The sequence below is a fragment of the Protopterus annectens genome, chromosome 6.part0, assembly GCF_019279795.1.
Source record: "Protopterus annectens isolate FY-2018-M chromosome 6.part0, PAN1.0, whole genome shotgun sequence".
Classification (NCBI taxonomy): Eukaryota; Metazoa; Chordata; order Ceratodontiformes; family Protopteridae; genus Protopterus; species Protopterus annectens.
In genome coordinates, this window is record NC_056737.1 from 620,981,978 (window position 1) to 620,999,257 (window position 17,280).

Genomic DNA, 17,280 nt, shown 5'->3' on the forward strand with positions numbered 1-17,280 from the left:
CGCATATCCCTGGGAAAACCAACATTATAGCGGACAGATTGAGCAGAGCTATTCTCATGCCTCACGAGTGGTCTCTCAAGCAATCCATAGCGGAAGAGATTTTTCTGGAATGGGGTCGTCCATGTTGCGATCTTTTGCTACTCCCCAAAACAGCAAATGTCCAGACTTCTTCAGCCTCTTCCCTCTATCAGGCCATCCCCAGAGACGCTCTGACCCAGGATTGGCCCCAGGGACTTCTTTATGCCTTCCTCCATTTCCTCTGATCCCTCAGGTGATCCAGAAAGCTACCGCTTTGAGAGCCAAATTGATTCTCATTGCCCCTTACTGGCCTCGACAAGTTTGGTTCCCGTTCCTCCATCGTCACCTTTTGGTGCAGCCGTGGCATCTGGACCCAGTGCCAGATCTACTGATTCACCAATCCGGTCAGCTGCACCGGTCAATCCCTTCTCTCAACCTCACAGCATGGTTGCTCCACTTCCTTCCTTAGCCAGGCTTCCTTTGATCTCTAACCCAGTTAGAGATATCATAGTAGCTTCACTAAAATCCTCTACCAGGAGGATTTACACAAGCAAATGGAACGTTTCTCTTATTGGGCTAAGGCCCAAAATATTGATCCTTTTACTGCCCCTGTTCAGGCAGTTCTGGACTTCTTAGCAGAGATTTTCCATGCAGGCTCCTCTTCTTCCACAGTCAGAGTTCAGTTGGCTGCTATTTCTAATTTTCATGTCGGGATAGCAGATCATAATATTATGTCCCATAGACTCTGCAGGGCCTTTTGAAAGGGATTTTCCTACTAAGCCTCCAATCAGGAATCCTCCTCCTCAGTGGGATTTAAATTTAGTGCTGACATCCTTGATTCTTCCCCTTTGAGCCAGCTGTTTCTTGTTCCCTGAAATATCTTTCTTGGAAAACTTTATTCCTAGTGGCTATTACATCTGCCAGGAGGGTGTCTGAACTTCATGCTCTTTCGGTTCGACCCCTATTTGATTTTTCACAAAGACAGAGTATCTTTGAGAACTAATCCATCCTTTTACCTAAGGTCGCTTCAAAAAACAATCTGAATCAATCTATTGATCTCCTGTATTTTTCCCAACTATTCAGATAGAGCTGAACAAAAGCTACATTATCTTGATGTCCACCGTCAGCTTAGATATTATTTGGACAGAACAAAAAAATTTAGAAAATCCGATCAACTTTTTGTTTCCTATGCGGATAATAAAAAAGGCCTTCCTGTTTCTAAAGTGACTTTGTCCAGATGGCTTTCTTCGGTCATCACTGAAATTTATACGATCAGGGGAAAACAGCTGTGCTCAAAACCTAAAGCACATTCAACTAGGAGTTTAGCTACTTCTACAGCTTTTCAAGCTAGACTGCCTTTAGACACTATTTGTGCAGCGCCACTTGGGCCACTCCTCACACTTTTGTTTCCCATTACAAATTGGACTTGGCCTCCAGGGACAGAGCCAGTTTTGGCACTACAGTCCTCAAGAGTTTGTTCCATTGAGCCACCCAGGATAGAGGTGCTAGGGACGCGGTCCCATCAAGCAAGAATGAAGGCGAGATTGACAACTTAACATTAAGAAGTTATGTACCTACCATAACGTTCCATGTTAGTTGTCTTCTCTCGCCTTCTTTCTTGCGACCCTCCCTCCTTCCCCCTGGCCTGGACAGACCTTGTATAAGAAACTATAATGCTAAAGACCATTTAGACCTGGTCCTTTTTCCATTTGTAAGTTTCTTCTTCCTTTGGGAAGTATTGTTTATGCTTGGTGTTATTGCCCTTTTGTCAACAAACGAGATCTGGGTACTTCCTGCCTTGCATCATGGGATATGGGGCTGCCTCGAGCTGGTAAAAGGAGTTCTCGAGCTAAAGCAAGTGCCGAGTCGGAGCCGAGGGATCGGCTCCGAACCCATCAAGCAAGAAAGAAGGCGAGAGAAGACAACTAACATGGAACGTTATGGTAGGTACATAACTTCTTATTTTGCACTTTTCCTTTATATTTATCTGCATATCTTCTAAGTTTTTCTGTCTGTGCCAGTATTTTTAGTTTATTATTTGTGATAGAGCACGATAGCTGTTCTTACACTGCGCATTGTTTTTGTCATGTCTATCTTTCTGAGCTTTTATTGAGCTGTTCCCTCTTCTGTACTTTTCTAACAGTGACACTTCTTGTCTTAATTGTTTTATAGTTTTCTCTATTCAGTACTTCCTTGATGGCATTCGACTTCTCCCTTACAATCCTGTGTTTTTGTGGTAAGACTTTATCCGTTAATTTAGCTGCACAGTAATATCCTATTTACTTCTGTGTTTATTTCTATGGACAGTCCTAATTACGGAGTTAATTTGTTTGATCAGACTTCTAACTTTTTGGGTTTTATTGATTTTCTGTAGTCTATTTCTTTTATTGATCTTAATATGTCCGTCCATTTCTATTAAATCAAGGAACTCTTCTCTTAGATAATTTTCTTCTAAATTGAGGGCACATTGCTTGTTCTCCAGCTTTATCCTTTGTCATCTGTTGTATGGAAGCTCACCGGCCTATCACTGGATTGGTATTAAGATGATGTAGAAGATTGAAAGGGCAGTATTCGGGTCTGTGTTGTATAATGGGGTCTCGTCCTTTTATGTTTAAAATAGCTTACAGGATATCCTTAAAGCCTAAAGGTTTTCTGATACTTTCCTTTTGTCTGTAAGTTGAAAGGTAAGTAACTGTTTGCTTTTAGTGACCATGTAGTAAGGCAGTATTTGGAAAGATTTTATTTTATGTTTGTATTATATTCTACAGTTGGTTCAAGTTTTTTTGAATTTAATCTAGTTCTTTTACTATCTGAGAAGAGTTGTATGATGATAATTTTAGTTTGGTTTTAAGTTGGTTTGCATCTTTAAGTGCTGCTGGAGTTCCTAGTGATAGGTTGTGTAGTGTTGACATGAGTAGTTCAGCATGGTTGCCAAGTAGTATTTTTATTTATAGTATGAGGGTTAGAAAAAATTCTGACAATGATGTAGATGGAATGTAGGTATCGGATAGTGTGTGCAGTGCATATCAGAGTGAATTATAACATTTTACGTGACTCATAAATGGCCTTTTGTAATGCAAATTAAGTGCTATGGAAAGTAGAATAAGTTGGACAACTTCTAAGGGGCAAAATGGCTGAATCCACATGGATGCAGTCTTGTGGCTGAAAGTAGTATCACCAAAGTCCACCTCTGTACGTTTTGATAAAGAGAATGAAACACTCCATGGACTGCATCCTTGTCTGGTGGGGTAGACAAGGTTAGAAGCACATCTCTCTATAAAGAAGTCTGTAGAGTGGCATTTCATAATCTCAATTGAATCATTCCCCTTCCTGTTGCCACCTTGTCCACTTTTTCTTTTTCAGCTTCACTCCTTGTATTTGCCTCCAAATGGCACTTTTCCTTGCTCATATCCTGTATTCCTCTTTTCTAATGCGTACATACCCAGCTTACTAAGACTTTTCTCATGCCTTCCATTTCTTCCACCATTTTGCTCTTTCTGCATTGCATAATTTTTACCATCCTGAGATCTGCATATAGTATTTAAGATGCAAACTTATCACTGCCCTTTATACTTGGAGTGACCTTGGCACCTATGTAATCCACATCATGTGCTGTACACCCCAGCATTTTAGTGGTTGCCGCCACTGGCCTTTTAGCTTAAGGATGATCTCAGATTCTTTTATGTATCTCTCTTCTCAGATTCTTTTATGTATATCTCTCCTGCATTTGCTAACCCCACCAGGATTCTAGTTTCTGTGGGTGCCCCCTCTTCAGTGTGAATAATTCTGCACCTCCTCCTTTTTTACATGAAACTAGATTTGCCACTTTTTATCCACAATGCAAACCACCATACGTTTGTCTCTGGGCATCATTCCTGTCCCTGTAACTGACTTTACCACTCTTTGTATCGTTAGCAGTGAGTCAGTGTGATAGCTGTCACAAATGTAATTATGGTTATCATTATCCATTAACTATATGCTTTTCTTTGGGTTCCTGTTGAAATTCTGTAGACTGTGAATTCACTCTTAATAGTGAGGGGATTAAATATGAGGTTGTAGCACAGAGTTTCCCTTTACCCTGAGACAGTAGTGTCAGGGTTTATATGCATGAATAGCAGGAGTGTGGGGGTGCAGCTTGAGGAGGTAAAGTCATACCTGCAAAAAAACACTTAATAGGTGATTTTGTGGCACAAAAGGAGAGAGCTGTGTGATTCAGGATGTTCTGGCTTGATTAGTGGTCCTGGTGCTGAAGGAGCTGAATGAGAGGCTGAACCTACTTGTGGAAATTGACAATCCTAAGCAGTGACCATTGGTCATCTAGTCCCAGAGATCACTGGGCGTACATGGAGAAAGTAGTAGAAAAAACTGAGCTGTTGCAAAGATGACAGGATTGCTGCTAACCAGCTGGACCCTTGATCCCTAGGGGAGGGAGCGGGCCATAAGGCTACCATTCTTGGGGGGAAGAAATGTGTCCGCAGAGTGCTAGAGTGGAAAAGGAGTAGTCGGAGGGGAACCGAAACAAAAGTAAACAAATAGTGGCATTTAGACAAATTTTGAGATTGTATTTCTTTTGCAATTGCAGATTTGTTCCTGTTTTTATCGTGGGACTTGCTATTGCATATCTCACACTTGTGAAAGTGCACCATGTTCTACTACTTAGCAGTTTTGTTGAAATGACAATCTGTTATGTGATCATGAAATTTGAGGAGTTGATCAGAAGGGTCTTTTCAATACGTTTTTTTACTGAAAAAGGTACAGTAGCATGTGATGCGATGGATCTGGTTCTTATGGTTGAGACCATATGATTTACATTTTGAAAAGTCAAAAAACAAACCATTAACAGTATTTTTTTTCAGGGGAGAAGCCTCCCTATGCTCCCACACCCCCTGCTAATAGCAAACTTCTTTTCTGTTCTTTGCCTTCTGAACATCTTGAACATTTGGGAGCTGGGGATGGCTTCCCAGTGTGCTCTGCATATGCAGGATGTATATGTGCTTATGGGTGCACATTTTATTAAAGTGCACTTTTTTTTTTTTTTAAGGGAGTTAGGAGTGTGCATGCATCCCACTTATGTGGGGTACATGTGGAATCCTGACGTCCCACACTTTTTATTGACTTTTATTTTATTTTATTTATTTATTTTATTTTACATTTGTTGACCGGGCTAATCTAACTGGATACATGTCCTTTTTCAGTAGAGGCCCGGGGAGAAAAGCTCCAACAATTAAAGAAGTATAACAATGACATTTAGATACAAGAAAATTAAATTCCTGTAAAAACAATAAAACATCTAAATATACAAGCCAATAGTTCGGGAAACATTAGTTGAGTTGGTCATATGACTTAGAGAGATGTGGAGGTAGTAAAGTACTAGATAGAAACTTGAGGGGAAGGAGAGATTTAGGAACTAAGAGACCTGTAGGAATTAATCTGGGTTAGAACATGGGCATAACCAGTGAGACTTAAGTGATTCTCTGAGATTAGTTTTGAATAGATTGAGTGAAGTCATCAGCCTGAGGTTATTAGGAAGGGAATTCCATTGCTTTCCAATGGAATTGGCATAAAGGGCATCACCAGCCATGTTATTAGATTTGATGGTTAGTACTTGAATACTGTTTGCGGATCGAAGGCTACATAAGTTGGTGTAGGGGGTCAGGATTTTGCTCAGTGAGGGGGTTTTCTCTGGATGATTAATTATTTTGTAAGCTTCGGAGAGTTGGTTTAATTTAAGAAGATTGGGCAGTTCCAACCAGCCAAGTTTCTTGAGGTTGAGGCAATGGTGGGTACGATAGGGTGTACCGGTTACGAATCTTGCAATATGATGGTAGGTGGTGGAGAGGTTATTAATCTCGCGTTTGTTGAGGAATGACAGTATCGGTGAGGCATATAGTAGGGTGGAAAGGAGATGGGTACGAGCAATGGTTACTTTAGCATGCGGGTAAGAAAGTTCTTGATTCTGTACATAGAGCCTAGTTTCTTGTTAACTGACTTAATAGTTTGGGCAATGTGCATGTCAATTTAAGCTTGTGGTCAATAGTGACACCTAGAAGTTTGGTGTAGGAGACAGGCTCAATGATGGTGCCATTTAAAGATTCTACAAAAAAGGTCTTGGGATTAGCTAGTGGGTGTTCATGCGCTAGAGTGGTTGACGTTGGGTAAAATAGAAGTAACTTGGTTTTAGTCGGGTTAAGTATGAGTTTCAGGTCAGAGAACCATTTTTCGACTTTGGCAAAACAATGTTGGGTGGCTGCTTGGAGATTCTGGAGAGCAGTCGGAGCAGATAAGGGTTGAGTCATCTGCATATTGAATGCAGGTGGCTCTGGGGATGACTGTGTGCAGATCATTTATGAAGACAGAGAAAGAAGGGGACCAAGTATAGAGCCCTGTGGAACACCAATGTTGTTTGATATCAGTTGAGATAGACTATTTTGCCATTGGACTGCTTGTTGCCTGTCAGTAAGGTAGTCCTTAAACCAGTTTAGGGCTGGGTTGTCAAGATATAGGGTTTGTAGGGTGTGTAGCAATAGCTGATGGTTAACCATGTTGAAAGCTTTGAAGGTCGAGAAAAGAGCGGCAGTTGTTAGTTTTTTGTTGCGGTTGTTATTGATTGAGTCAACAAAGGAGAGGAGGGCAGTGGTTGTACTATGATGTGGGCGGAAGCCATGCTGGGTAATAGACAGCAAATTATTGGTGGAAAGGTAGTGTAGGAGTTGCTTGTGAACACACCGTTCCAAGATTTTAGCTATAGGAGACAGTATTGCGATGGGTCGATAATTAGAAGTTTCTGTGGAGGTACCTCCTTTATGAAGTGGAATGATGTAAGAAATTTTCCAAATGGGGGGGATGGAGGCCTCAGTTATAGATCTATTAATCAGGATAGATATGGGATAGGCTATGACATCAGACGCTATTTGTAGGTATTCCGCTGGGAGGTGATCGGCTGCTAGAGTGGACGGTTTCAGTTTTTTAGTAGGAATGCATATAGGCGGTAGATACTGGTTGTAAGTTAAAGGAAAAAGGAGGTGTGTCATCAGGAAGAGTAACAGAGGGGGGAGAGGTAGGTAGATGGTTGGCTAGAGACTGGATGGTCTCAGTAAAAAAAGTGTTAAAGGTGTTGGCTACAACTTCTGGTGCTTGACCAGCGAGTTTTTCAGGGGTTGGGGTAGTTGATTTGCCAGGATGGAGGAGGTTATTAAAGCCAGCCCAGAACTTTTTTGGGTTAGTCTGATGTTTGTCCTGGAGGTGACAGAAATATTGTTTTTTGTCTCGAGTTATGTCAGATTTTGTGGAGTTTCTAAGCTGTTGAAATTTAATGCGGTCTAGGGGAGATTTGGATGCTCTCCATTTGTGCCAAGCCTGGTCACGGAGTTTAATTTTTGCTTTGGTTTCTCGTGTTAACCAGGGAGCTATGCGGACTTTGGTTCTTATTAGTCGATTTGGGGCATGAGAGTGGAGAATATTTAGGAATGTGTCATTGAAGTGTGACACACTCTCGCCTAGGGGTAGAGTTTTTAGGATAGACCAATTGCAGGATTTCAGTTCCGCAAGGAATAGTTCTGGATTAAACTTTTTCCGATTTCTAACAAGTTTGTATAAGGGTGGGTTGGTACATGAAAATTTGTGTTTCAGAATGTAAGTGATAAGGTGGTCACTAAGGTCATTGGGGAGGGTACCAGTGGTATAGTTATTCGGATCATTATTGGTGAGAATCCAGTCAATCGTGCTCTCTTTTTGGTGAATATTACCAATTCTAGTTGGAGATGTAATATTTTGGGAGAAGCCATGTAGATTGATTGGGTGTGGATTTGTCTTATCAGAGCATTTTGACCAGTCAATATTGAAGTCCCCTAGTACTATAGTTTCTTGAGGGTAGTTGGTGGCTAACCAACTTAAGGTATGCTCTAGGTTATCAAGGTTCTTCCCTGGTGGAATATAGGTAACAACAAGATTAATACATTTTTGGGAATTTAGGCAGATCTTTAGTGCAATTAGTGCAATTAGTTCTATGTTAGAGACTTTTAACATTTTTAGTTGGCATTTTCGGTGGAAGAGTTGTTTTCTGGCTGATTATCTGGATGTATTTGGCATCTGCACTGCATCGTGCAGAGAATAATGGCATCTGTTGCTTTATTCTGAGTAGGTGCAGCTGCAGGGATTTGTGATATTTCTGAGGTCAGATTGTGTTTTTGGTAATGTTGGATTTACAGGCATGTTGATTGCTATATTCAATTAACCTGCATGTTTGAGTGTTAATTGGTTTTCAATTTGTAATTTGAAATAAATTGACTTATTTCCCAGGACCTTATGTTAATATGAAATATCAGCATCTGTTTTTATTTTATAGTTGATATAATCTGAGGTACTTTTCAGTTTTGTTTTGATAATGGAAAGCCAACTGAACTAAGGGTTTTGACTTGCGTTAATTTCAGATATTAAATTTGTGTTTTTTATAGTTTTGCCTTCAGTGTCTTTTATATGTGGACCAACTTGTTGATGTTGGCATTTCTTTTAATGTTTAGACCTTATTTGAAAGACTATTAAGACCAAGTTTCCACAAGTGGTATAAGCTTGTAATTTGCCATACAAAATAATGGGATTAGGTAGTATGGGACCCTCACTGCATTAAAAAAAAAAAAAAAAAAAAAAACCCTGATTTTAAACTAAATGTGACACCATCCTTGTATGTGCGTATGCAGCTAAACAACTTGTTTTATAGACCTTTTCATGTTTTACACATACAAAGGTTGATGTAGATATTACACATCGGTCTTGTGTGGAAGTGGCCCCTGTTTTGTGTGTGTGTGTTCAGGAGATGTGTATATGTAGGGCTGCCACAATAGCACTTCTAGCTTTGTTAACGCTGTTGCATTGACATCACCATGATTCCTGTAGGGTTGGCAGACCTGTTCATAGGTAAGTTCTAAGCAATCACCCTGATTACCATTGCAAGTCTAGCCAATAACCCATATTGAAAAGCTCCTTTTATAGCCTCAAGGAGGGCAGTACAATACAGACTCTGGAGAATCTGTGGCTCTGCCTGTCCAATTATTTATTTTCCTTGACTGTAGTAAGGGTACTATGTTGCATGACTTGTAGTGGAAATTTTGTTCCAGAGGTGGGGGATACAATAGTATATGAATCTATCAGTTCATTGTGTCTTATTTGGTGATTAAGTCTTAATTCCTTTATCCTGCTATTTGAGGACCCATTTGTTCTATAAAGGAATAAAAGGCCGAAAAGGGTCAGATTTTTCATGGTTCAAAAGGCTAAACCTGGATCTGCATAGAGGATTCTATAAGAAACTGAGTACAGAGAGAGGGCTGCCATTCTGTCGTGATAACTAAGATTTTTGAGGCCAGTGACCTTTTTAGTTAGAAACTTCATATGCCCCTCAGGTTGAGTGATATACTTAGACAAATACATGCAAAAAGGGGTATTTTTTTTCCTTAACAGGTCTGATGAGATGAATGTGAAGTTGAATTAAGACTTTAGGGGATCTGTAAGAGATGTTTGAAAATTAGATGATCCAGATAAGATAGAAGGCTTAACCAGTAGATTAAGCAGAGTGACAATAACTAATGCAGAAACATGATGGTCAAAAGACTTAGAGTTGCGAGCAAGACTGCCTAGATGATCTGTCTCATTGGAAGGGTGTGTCATCTATATGGTATGACAAAATGTTTTGTTTGCCAAAATTAACTATATTACATTGTATACGTTTAATTTAAGGTCATTGTCCTTGCAGTATTTGAGGGTTATACATATTTTGGTGCAAGTATGAGTCAGTGAAGGATTGAGTGAGTAACGTCTCTCAATTTTCAGTCATCAGCAAGCTTGCGTAACAGAAGTTTGTTGGCTTGAGTGGTACACAGTCTTCGTGTATTAGCAGTCTTATTTCTGTTAAGCTATATGACACACTAACATACATTTTGAACACTACCAGCAAGTTTATTGCAGAGTAACATATCTGTTTCATAGACCAGCCACGTTAGTTACGTATCGTATCACTGCTTTTTGTTGTACCTTAGTCACATAGACTGTACAATGCACATGAAGCTAGCTATAACCTTTTCTTTAGTGTTGGAGTAGTAGGAGAGGTTATTTCTACTCAGTTTATTAAACTGGGAAACCGCTGGATTCCTCACTAGCCTGTGACAAGAAATGGAAATGGTGAAAATTATTTCTTCTGTCTAAAATAACTTTTTTTTTTTTTTTTTTTTTTTTTTTTATATATATATTCACCGTTGCTGCTTTATTTCCTCCCATGACCGTTTTTGGATGGTTACCAAATTTTTAAAATTTATTTATTTATTTTAGTCATTACAATTTAGAATGGGATATCTCATTTTGTCTATTTAACATTGTTCAGGTGTCATTTATATTTTGTCATATGTTTTCGCTACTCGGTTGATTTTCTTAAAATGTGAAACGACTTGTAAAGAGAGGGAGAAAACCACAGTTACACTACTGGTTACAATCTAAATATATATCGTAGGATCATCGAAAGTTACTAGGCTAATGGCCCTAGGGCCCTTACAAGCCTAGCCAAGTTCTGCTCTTTTCTACGATCAGCACCCATTGCCCCTGTCCAAGAAGGACACAGGTGGAACCCCCTGGGTGAATTTATGACTATCCGTCCAATCGTATCAATTGACTCTTGACCTAAAAAAAAATTAGAAAATGGAAAATTCATACTTGCTGATGGAGATTATTGTGATATAAGATGTTTCTCAGTAAAATCCAAATTTTGGGCTTGGGATACTGTGTGTGTAAGATATTGGATATACTGAACATTGTCATATAGCTGTTATAGCTGTCTTAAAGTGGAAGAAAATGAATCTTGCATGCTGGTATCCAACTAAAGGAGGATAAAATAACACTCTGTCTTTACAAGCTGTATGTAAAGTAAGTTTGTAGGATTAGTCAACCTTGTCTGAAAATGAAAGAGTTATTCATGAAACTGAAATGGGCTACTTCCTGAGTTGGTCAATATTTCCAGTTAATAGATTTTTATGAAACCGATTATGTTAAGGCAGTTGTTACACATTTATTCCCTGGTTCTGTTCATTTAATACAAGACCTCATGAAAATGCAAATAGTGCAGCAGAACCTGGACATGTATATTTACTGAGTGATGCAGTTTACTATTTTGATGCACAATCTTCCCTAATGTAAACATATGAGTATCACTTTTCAGAAATATTTTCTTTAAATTTGTTTAAGGTGCTCAGCTAGAGTCCTTACATTTTTGGCGATCAAAAGCATTAACTATAATGTGTTATTAACAGGTGGAAGTAGGTGGACCTTCATCAGCAGAGATGTGACTAAATTATCTTCAAGATTGTTTATAGGAAGGCCAGGAACATTAGAAGTTTTGTTGAATTTAAACCTAGACCATATAAGAGAAAAGCTAAAATATGTGAAACTAATTGTTCATTTTGTATATTTATACAGCAAGGTGAAAAACTAAGACCAGTGCAGGGGGGTGATTGTAACACTACAAAAGTAATTTACAGGGCATAGTGCAATTAATGTGATGCAATGTGGGCAAGACTGTAAATAAACTCAAGCGTAGGATTTCCTGTCATCTGTCAGAAATCCGCTCTGGATGTAAAAATAATGCACTAGCCAAACGCCTTTCTCTTCATAACAGACGCACAGGTTTTAAGTTCCAGATCCTGGATTGCATAGACATGTGTGATCTTGAAGGAGACCTCCCGAATATTCTGGAGAAACATGAACTCCTGTGGCAATTAAAGCCGAACTCTCTTAGGAAGCCTGGACTACTGTTCAATTAAAAGTGCACTGGAACTTAGAAAATTGGCATATTGTTTACATGACTAATTTTATTTTATTCTACCAGTTGGTTTTAAATACCATTTTAAATTGGTTGTAATTTAAGTGTATATTTTGTTTCCATCATACATTTGTTTCTTATTTTTTCTTTTTCTGGTTCTCTTTTTCCACTTTATTCAAAATGTGTAATAACAATACTAATTATACAATTATATATATTTTTATAGGTAGTTTTTAGGGTTCTTGTACACAGACCTGAAGACGTCTAGAAGGACAAACCATCTTTGTTAACAATAGGTTATGAAAATAGAATATGATTTTTAAAATTGATTTTTTTACATACAAAGTGTTTATTTATATATATTTTTTGAATACCAAATGGACTAAAGTGGAATATATTTCCAGCCATGTAGTATATCGTCTTGGATAAAAATCACAGACTTAATAATCTAGTTAAATAAGAGGTACCGCATTATAAATTTTATTTAAAGTACATAAGGGTTATATTATGACAGCTACTAAGTAGGGCAGGACCAGCTCGAATGTCACACTGATGGTTGAAGGGATATGAATTTAACACGTGTACCAATAACGCTTTGTTTTACAGCACAGTAAACCACTCCCTTGCCTGATAAAATGTGTGTGTATGCGTGTGTGTGTGTAATATATATATATATATATATATATATATATATATATATATATATATATATATATAAAGCTTGTGAGGAAACTATTAACCTTTGTTTTTCTTGGGTCGCTTGTCTGTGTATTTAAGGATTTTTGACTGGAAACAGACGGTGTCTGCCTTGCTTGGATTACTTTCGAATTTTTAGTAATTCTGTACAATTACATATTTTTTTTTTTTTTTTTTTTTTACTTAAGTTTGTTCCCTACTTCTACTACTTTTTGCCTGATCTGATTAATATACAGTGATTAACTAGAGATATATGGACTGAAAACACAAGTTTCTTACATTGTCCAGTTCTACTTTCCCTAACATTTTTACTTAAATCTTCCATAAATCCTTTCACATCCCCTCTCTTTAAAACTGTTCCTTCTGTAATGGTTTTCCTCATTTAATTCTCCATCCCGACTTAAAAATCATGTACAAACAAAACATACATTGGTGGAACTGCTTAATGGGTGTTTAGTCATCTCCCACCGACTTTCCTCCATTGCAAAGACCACTTTGTGGACATGATTTTTTTTAATAATTTTTTTACCATTGGAAGTAATCTGCTCTCCGCATTCATCCTGTGGCAGTATTTACTGATTTCTCACATCTCTAATTCAGTTAGAAAGTTAATGGAACACCGGTTCTGGTCTGTCATTTGATTCTCTGTTCACTTTGTTTTGTGCACTGATTTTAAATTGGCCTTAGTGACCTGCATTTTCTGATTAATGCATTCATGTCTGGTAGGAGTGACATGCTGTAATCCTTGGTGCTTAACCAGAAAAACATTACATTTTGAGTAACAAATTATGATAAATCAAGTGAGATTGTGAGATGCGAGAACAGACAAACCTAGACAGGGATTGTTTAAGGTTGCTGTTCAACAGCAGTCTACAATGATAGGAAAGTTAGAAAAATAATGCTGTTATTTATATTATCAGCATCACTTAGATTATTTACATTTTAGTTATAATTGTGCAAAAAAGTTAGCTGGTATATGGGTGTGTGCGGAGGGACTCATTTAACTCAAGTATGGTGTACAGGTATTAATTACTTTTACATCTACTGTTCCCCTAGGTATACCTTGTGTCAGTTTCTCTTGCATTGCTCATAGGAATTAGTTTGCCAAAATCGTTCCATGGCAGACAATGAAAACACTAGCCCGCTGTGGTTGCCTCTTAATACCTAGTAAAGCTTCAGACCATGCCGTAATATCACCACGTTGACAAGGAAGCCAAACTTCCTGCTCCCGCTGAAAGTGTGTGTGGTGGGAGTAACATGACAAAGAAATGGTCATTGGATTATGTGCTCAATTTTTGGTTGCAAATAAAATTTTGAATGTGTATTCTAGAAAGGTAAGGATTTGAAATAGGAAAGGACTAAAAATCAAACTGTAAATCATTAATACAGAATTGCAGCTGTACACATTTTCTTTAAAACTGTATGTAAATATCTGTCCTATAACTTTATTAATTCAGTTACATTGCAGATTTCTTTAAGCTGATAGTTTGTGTTTTTGGTCCATTTTGTAGTTGGGAAAAGTGTAATTGGATCACTTCACCCACCTGGTTAAGCAATGTTGAGTGAATGACTTTTAATCACTAAACTGATGTACCTTGTCCCTATTTTCCACCTCTAAACATTTTTTTATGAAATAAAAAAGAAAAAAAAAACAAATGACCTAGAAATGCTGTATATCTGTGTTGACAGAACAGTAGCAGCTGTTCATTTTTGTATAAATTTACAGCACTGCATTAAAGGCTAGTTTAAGCCATAAACATACTATATGCAGAATTCCCTCTGACATCCATGTGCGAGTGGAATACAGTAGTCAGTTAAGCAGTTGAAGCTTGTCTGACCTTTCAGACAGATACAGGTGCGTTAATGAGCTTCTCATGTATTTTTGTTTTTAATTCTAGGAGATAAGAATGTTTGGCACTAACATTCTCCCACATGGTAAAATACTTTTAATGAAACCAACTTCTGGATATAGACATTTCTGGGGATGGCTGAATGCAGTTTTTAACAAGTAAGAATGTTTTTCTTTTTTTAAATATAAGTACATGGAAGTAGCATAATGTACATATTTTAAAAAGTATTGCTTTGAAGAAAAAGCATTTGCTTAATGTTCATAAAAGAATGACACATTTTAATTAGGACCGTTAATATAAACTTTATCTTCCTTCATATTGTTTGCTGTCTTGGCAGCTTTATTGTTTGCTGCTTTCTCTCATAAAAAATGTACAGGGTCTACAGACAAAGATTTATAAAGAAGCTGATGGAAGTCAAACTTCCATCCAAAAACTGAAAAAAATGACTTTCATCTTATCTCAGTATTTTATACAATACTAATGCCTCTGCATCATTCCAAGTAGTTACTTTTTTGTGATATGTTATACCTCAGAAATGGACAGCCATGTTTTGTGGTTGCAGTCAGGACTGAAGACTTAGGTTTTTAGATTTTTTTACTAGGCAGTAGATTAGATGAATCATTTATACTCAGGCCACTGCAATTCCCATTGCATTCTATCCCTTTCTATGAGGGATTGTGGAGTCAGCCCGCTGATGAATGTATAGTTAACCATGCATTCTTTAGGTTGCATTTGAAAAGTGTTAGGGGACTTCCTTATTTAATATAAAGGAGAAGACTGTTCAAGGCAGATGAATTCTTTAGGAGAGGCATCTATCCTGCCAGCAAGTTTTGTTTATGTTTTAGAGAAGGTTTAGGTCACTGAAAAAGGGGTCATTTGTGGCCTTGTAGGCTAAGCAGGGGTTACTTTGTAGGAGTCTGTGTGAGATATAAAACAAAAAAGACGGCAAGAGAGCTTTCAAGAGTTCTACACAGGCACGGAACTAAGGCTTTTGATTTTCTTAGTGAGGAACTGTTGGGGTCTTTCAAGCTGGAACATGTTTCTGAAGAGGTAATTACTAAGGGGGGCTTTATATTCTGTTATGGATCTAATAAAGGAAGATAGAGAGATAACATCATTGGTCCTAGAAGACTCATCTGTGATAATCACCTGGTTAGGTGGATGGATTTCCTTATGACCTGTCATTACTTCTCCCACTAGAACAGCCAAAAGAACCAAACGTCAATCCATACTGGAGTGGATACTTGTATCCCATCCTTCCCATATATCCCTAGCAGGATGTCTACCAGACACCCTCAGCGACCACCAACCAACATTTCTACTAAGATGTAAAACACCCCTACTGACCCAGGTAACTATGAGAGAAATTAGGAATAAAAACATTTTAACCTTAGTAACTTTAACAATGACCTAAAAAGTTGTAACTGGACCCCCTTGAAAAAGTTAACTCTCAACGAAGCAGTGCTATACTTCAATACAAACTTCATAAATATACTCAACCACCATGCCCCCCCCCCCCCCCCCCTAGAACCACCAGAATTAAAACTAAACATGCCTCCTGGCTAAAGATACAAAAACATTTCTCAAAAATAGAAACTAAACTTGGACAAATTTTCACAAGACCAAAACCCAAACAGACCAAACAGAAATACTTTTAATTACGCAAAAGGCCAAAAAAACTTATTAAAACAGACAAAATTTCCTACTACCAAAATAAACATGTAACTAACCCCCAGAAATCCTGGGCAGCAATCACCTGTGTATTACAACCAGGGAAAATGTCCACCCCCACTCCAACAGGAAATAACCAAGACAATATCCCCACACAATTTAAATTCTTTACAGAAACTATCCAAGCCCTTGCAAACAACCAATCTAGCTCCAACAACCCCACTCCAGCTATAAAACACCTTCTCCACCTGTAACAATAGTCAATGGCCCCCACTTCAACTTCAACTCCGTATCTACCAGGACCATATAAAAACTACTCCTAAAACTCAGACCACCCTAGCCGCCGATAACTTACCCGCAGAATATCTTCAACTAGCCACAGAAGCTATAGCCTATCCTGTCACCATCGTAATAAACAGATACATCTCTGAGTGTAAAGTACCCCTGCTTTGGAAAATATCCCACACAATACTGCTACACAAAGGGGGCAGCTCTTTTGAACTCTGTCACCCTATAGCTATACTATACCCTTATCAAAAATACTTGACAGAGTAGTGCACACTCAATTGATGAAGTATCTCCTAGAAAACTTCTATCCACAAAGCAACATGGTTTTAGACTATTCCATAGAACCACCACCTCACTTACATTATTTACTAACATAGTCAATAATCACAGAAATAAAGACTGCTCGTATCTGCTACATTCTTAGATTTATCCAAAGCTTTTGACATGGTCAGCCACACAACTCCTTCACTCACTATCCACCCTAAACCTCAGTACCTCTTCTATTTCATGGTAGGCAGCAAGCAGTTAAATGGCAAAACCAGCTCTCTTCCTTGCTGCCTGTTTCCCTTGGGGTTCCCCAAGGCTTCATCTTGGGTCCTCTGCTATTCACCCTGTTCACTAATCAACTCCCATCCACTATACCCAAAGCCTCTAAAGTGCAATATGCAGACAATACCACAATAATGTGCTCAGCCACCACACTAAACCTCCTCCTCCTCCCAAACACAGGAATGCTTTTCCCTAGCCAAAACTTGGATCACCAATCGAAACCTTATTCTTAACCCAGCTAAAACTAAATTAAATTGTTCCTCTTTAGCTCCCACAGATCCCTACCCCCTCAGACAACTTTATAATCTTCTCCAGCAACATTACCACTATTACCCCTACTAATCACACTAAGCTGCTAGGCTTGGAAATTGACACACCTTAGATTTGACCTACACATTTCCCAAACCATAA

The 17,280-nt window shown here is 38.3% G+C and overlaps 1 protein-coding gene across 2 annotated transcripts in view; it reads left to right on the forward strand.

Moving 5' to 3' along the window:
- DMAC2L (distal membrane arm assembly component 2 like) overlaps positions 1-17,280 on the forward strand; it is a 146,758-nt gene that overhangs the window by 63,333 nt on the left and 66,145 nt on the right. For both annotated transcript variants that reach the window (XM_044074290.1, XM_044074292.1), the window contains exon 2: positions 14,410-14,519. In XM_044074290.1, the coding sequence (XP_043930225.1) occupies positions 14,419-14,519 (101 nt within the window). In that variant the 5' untranslated portion in view covers positions 14,410-14,418. The remainder of the gene's footprint in view (positions 1-14,409; positions 14,520-17,280) is intronic.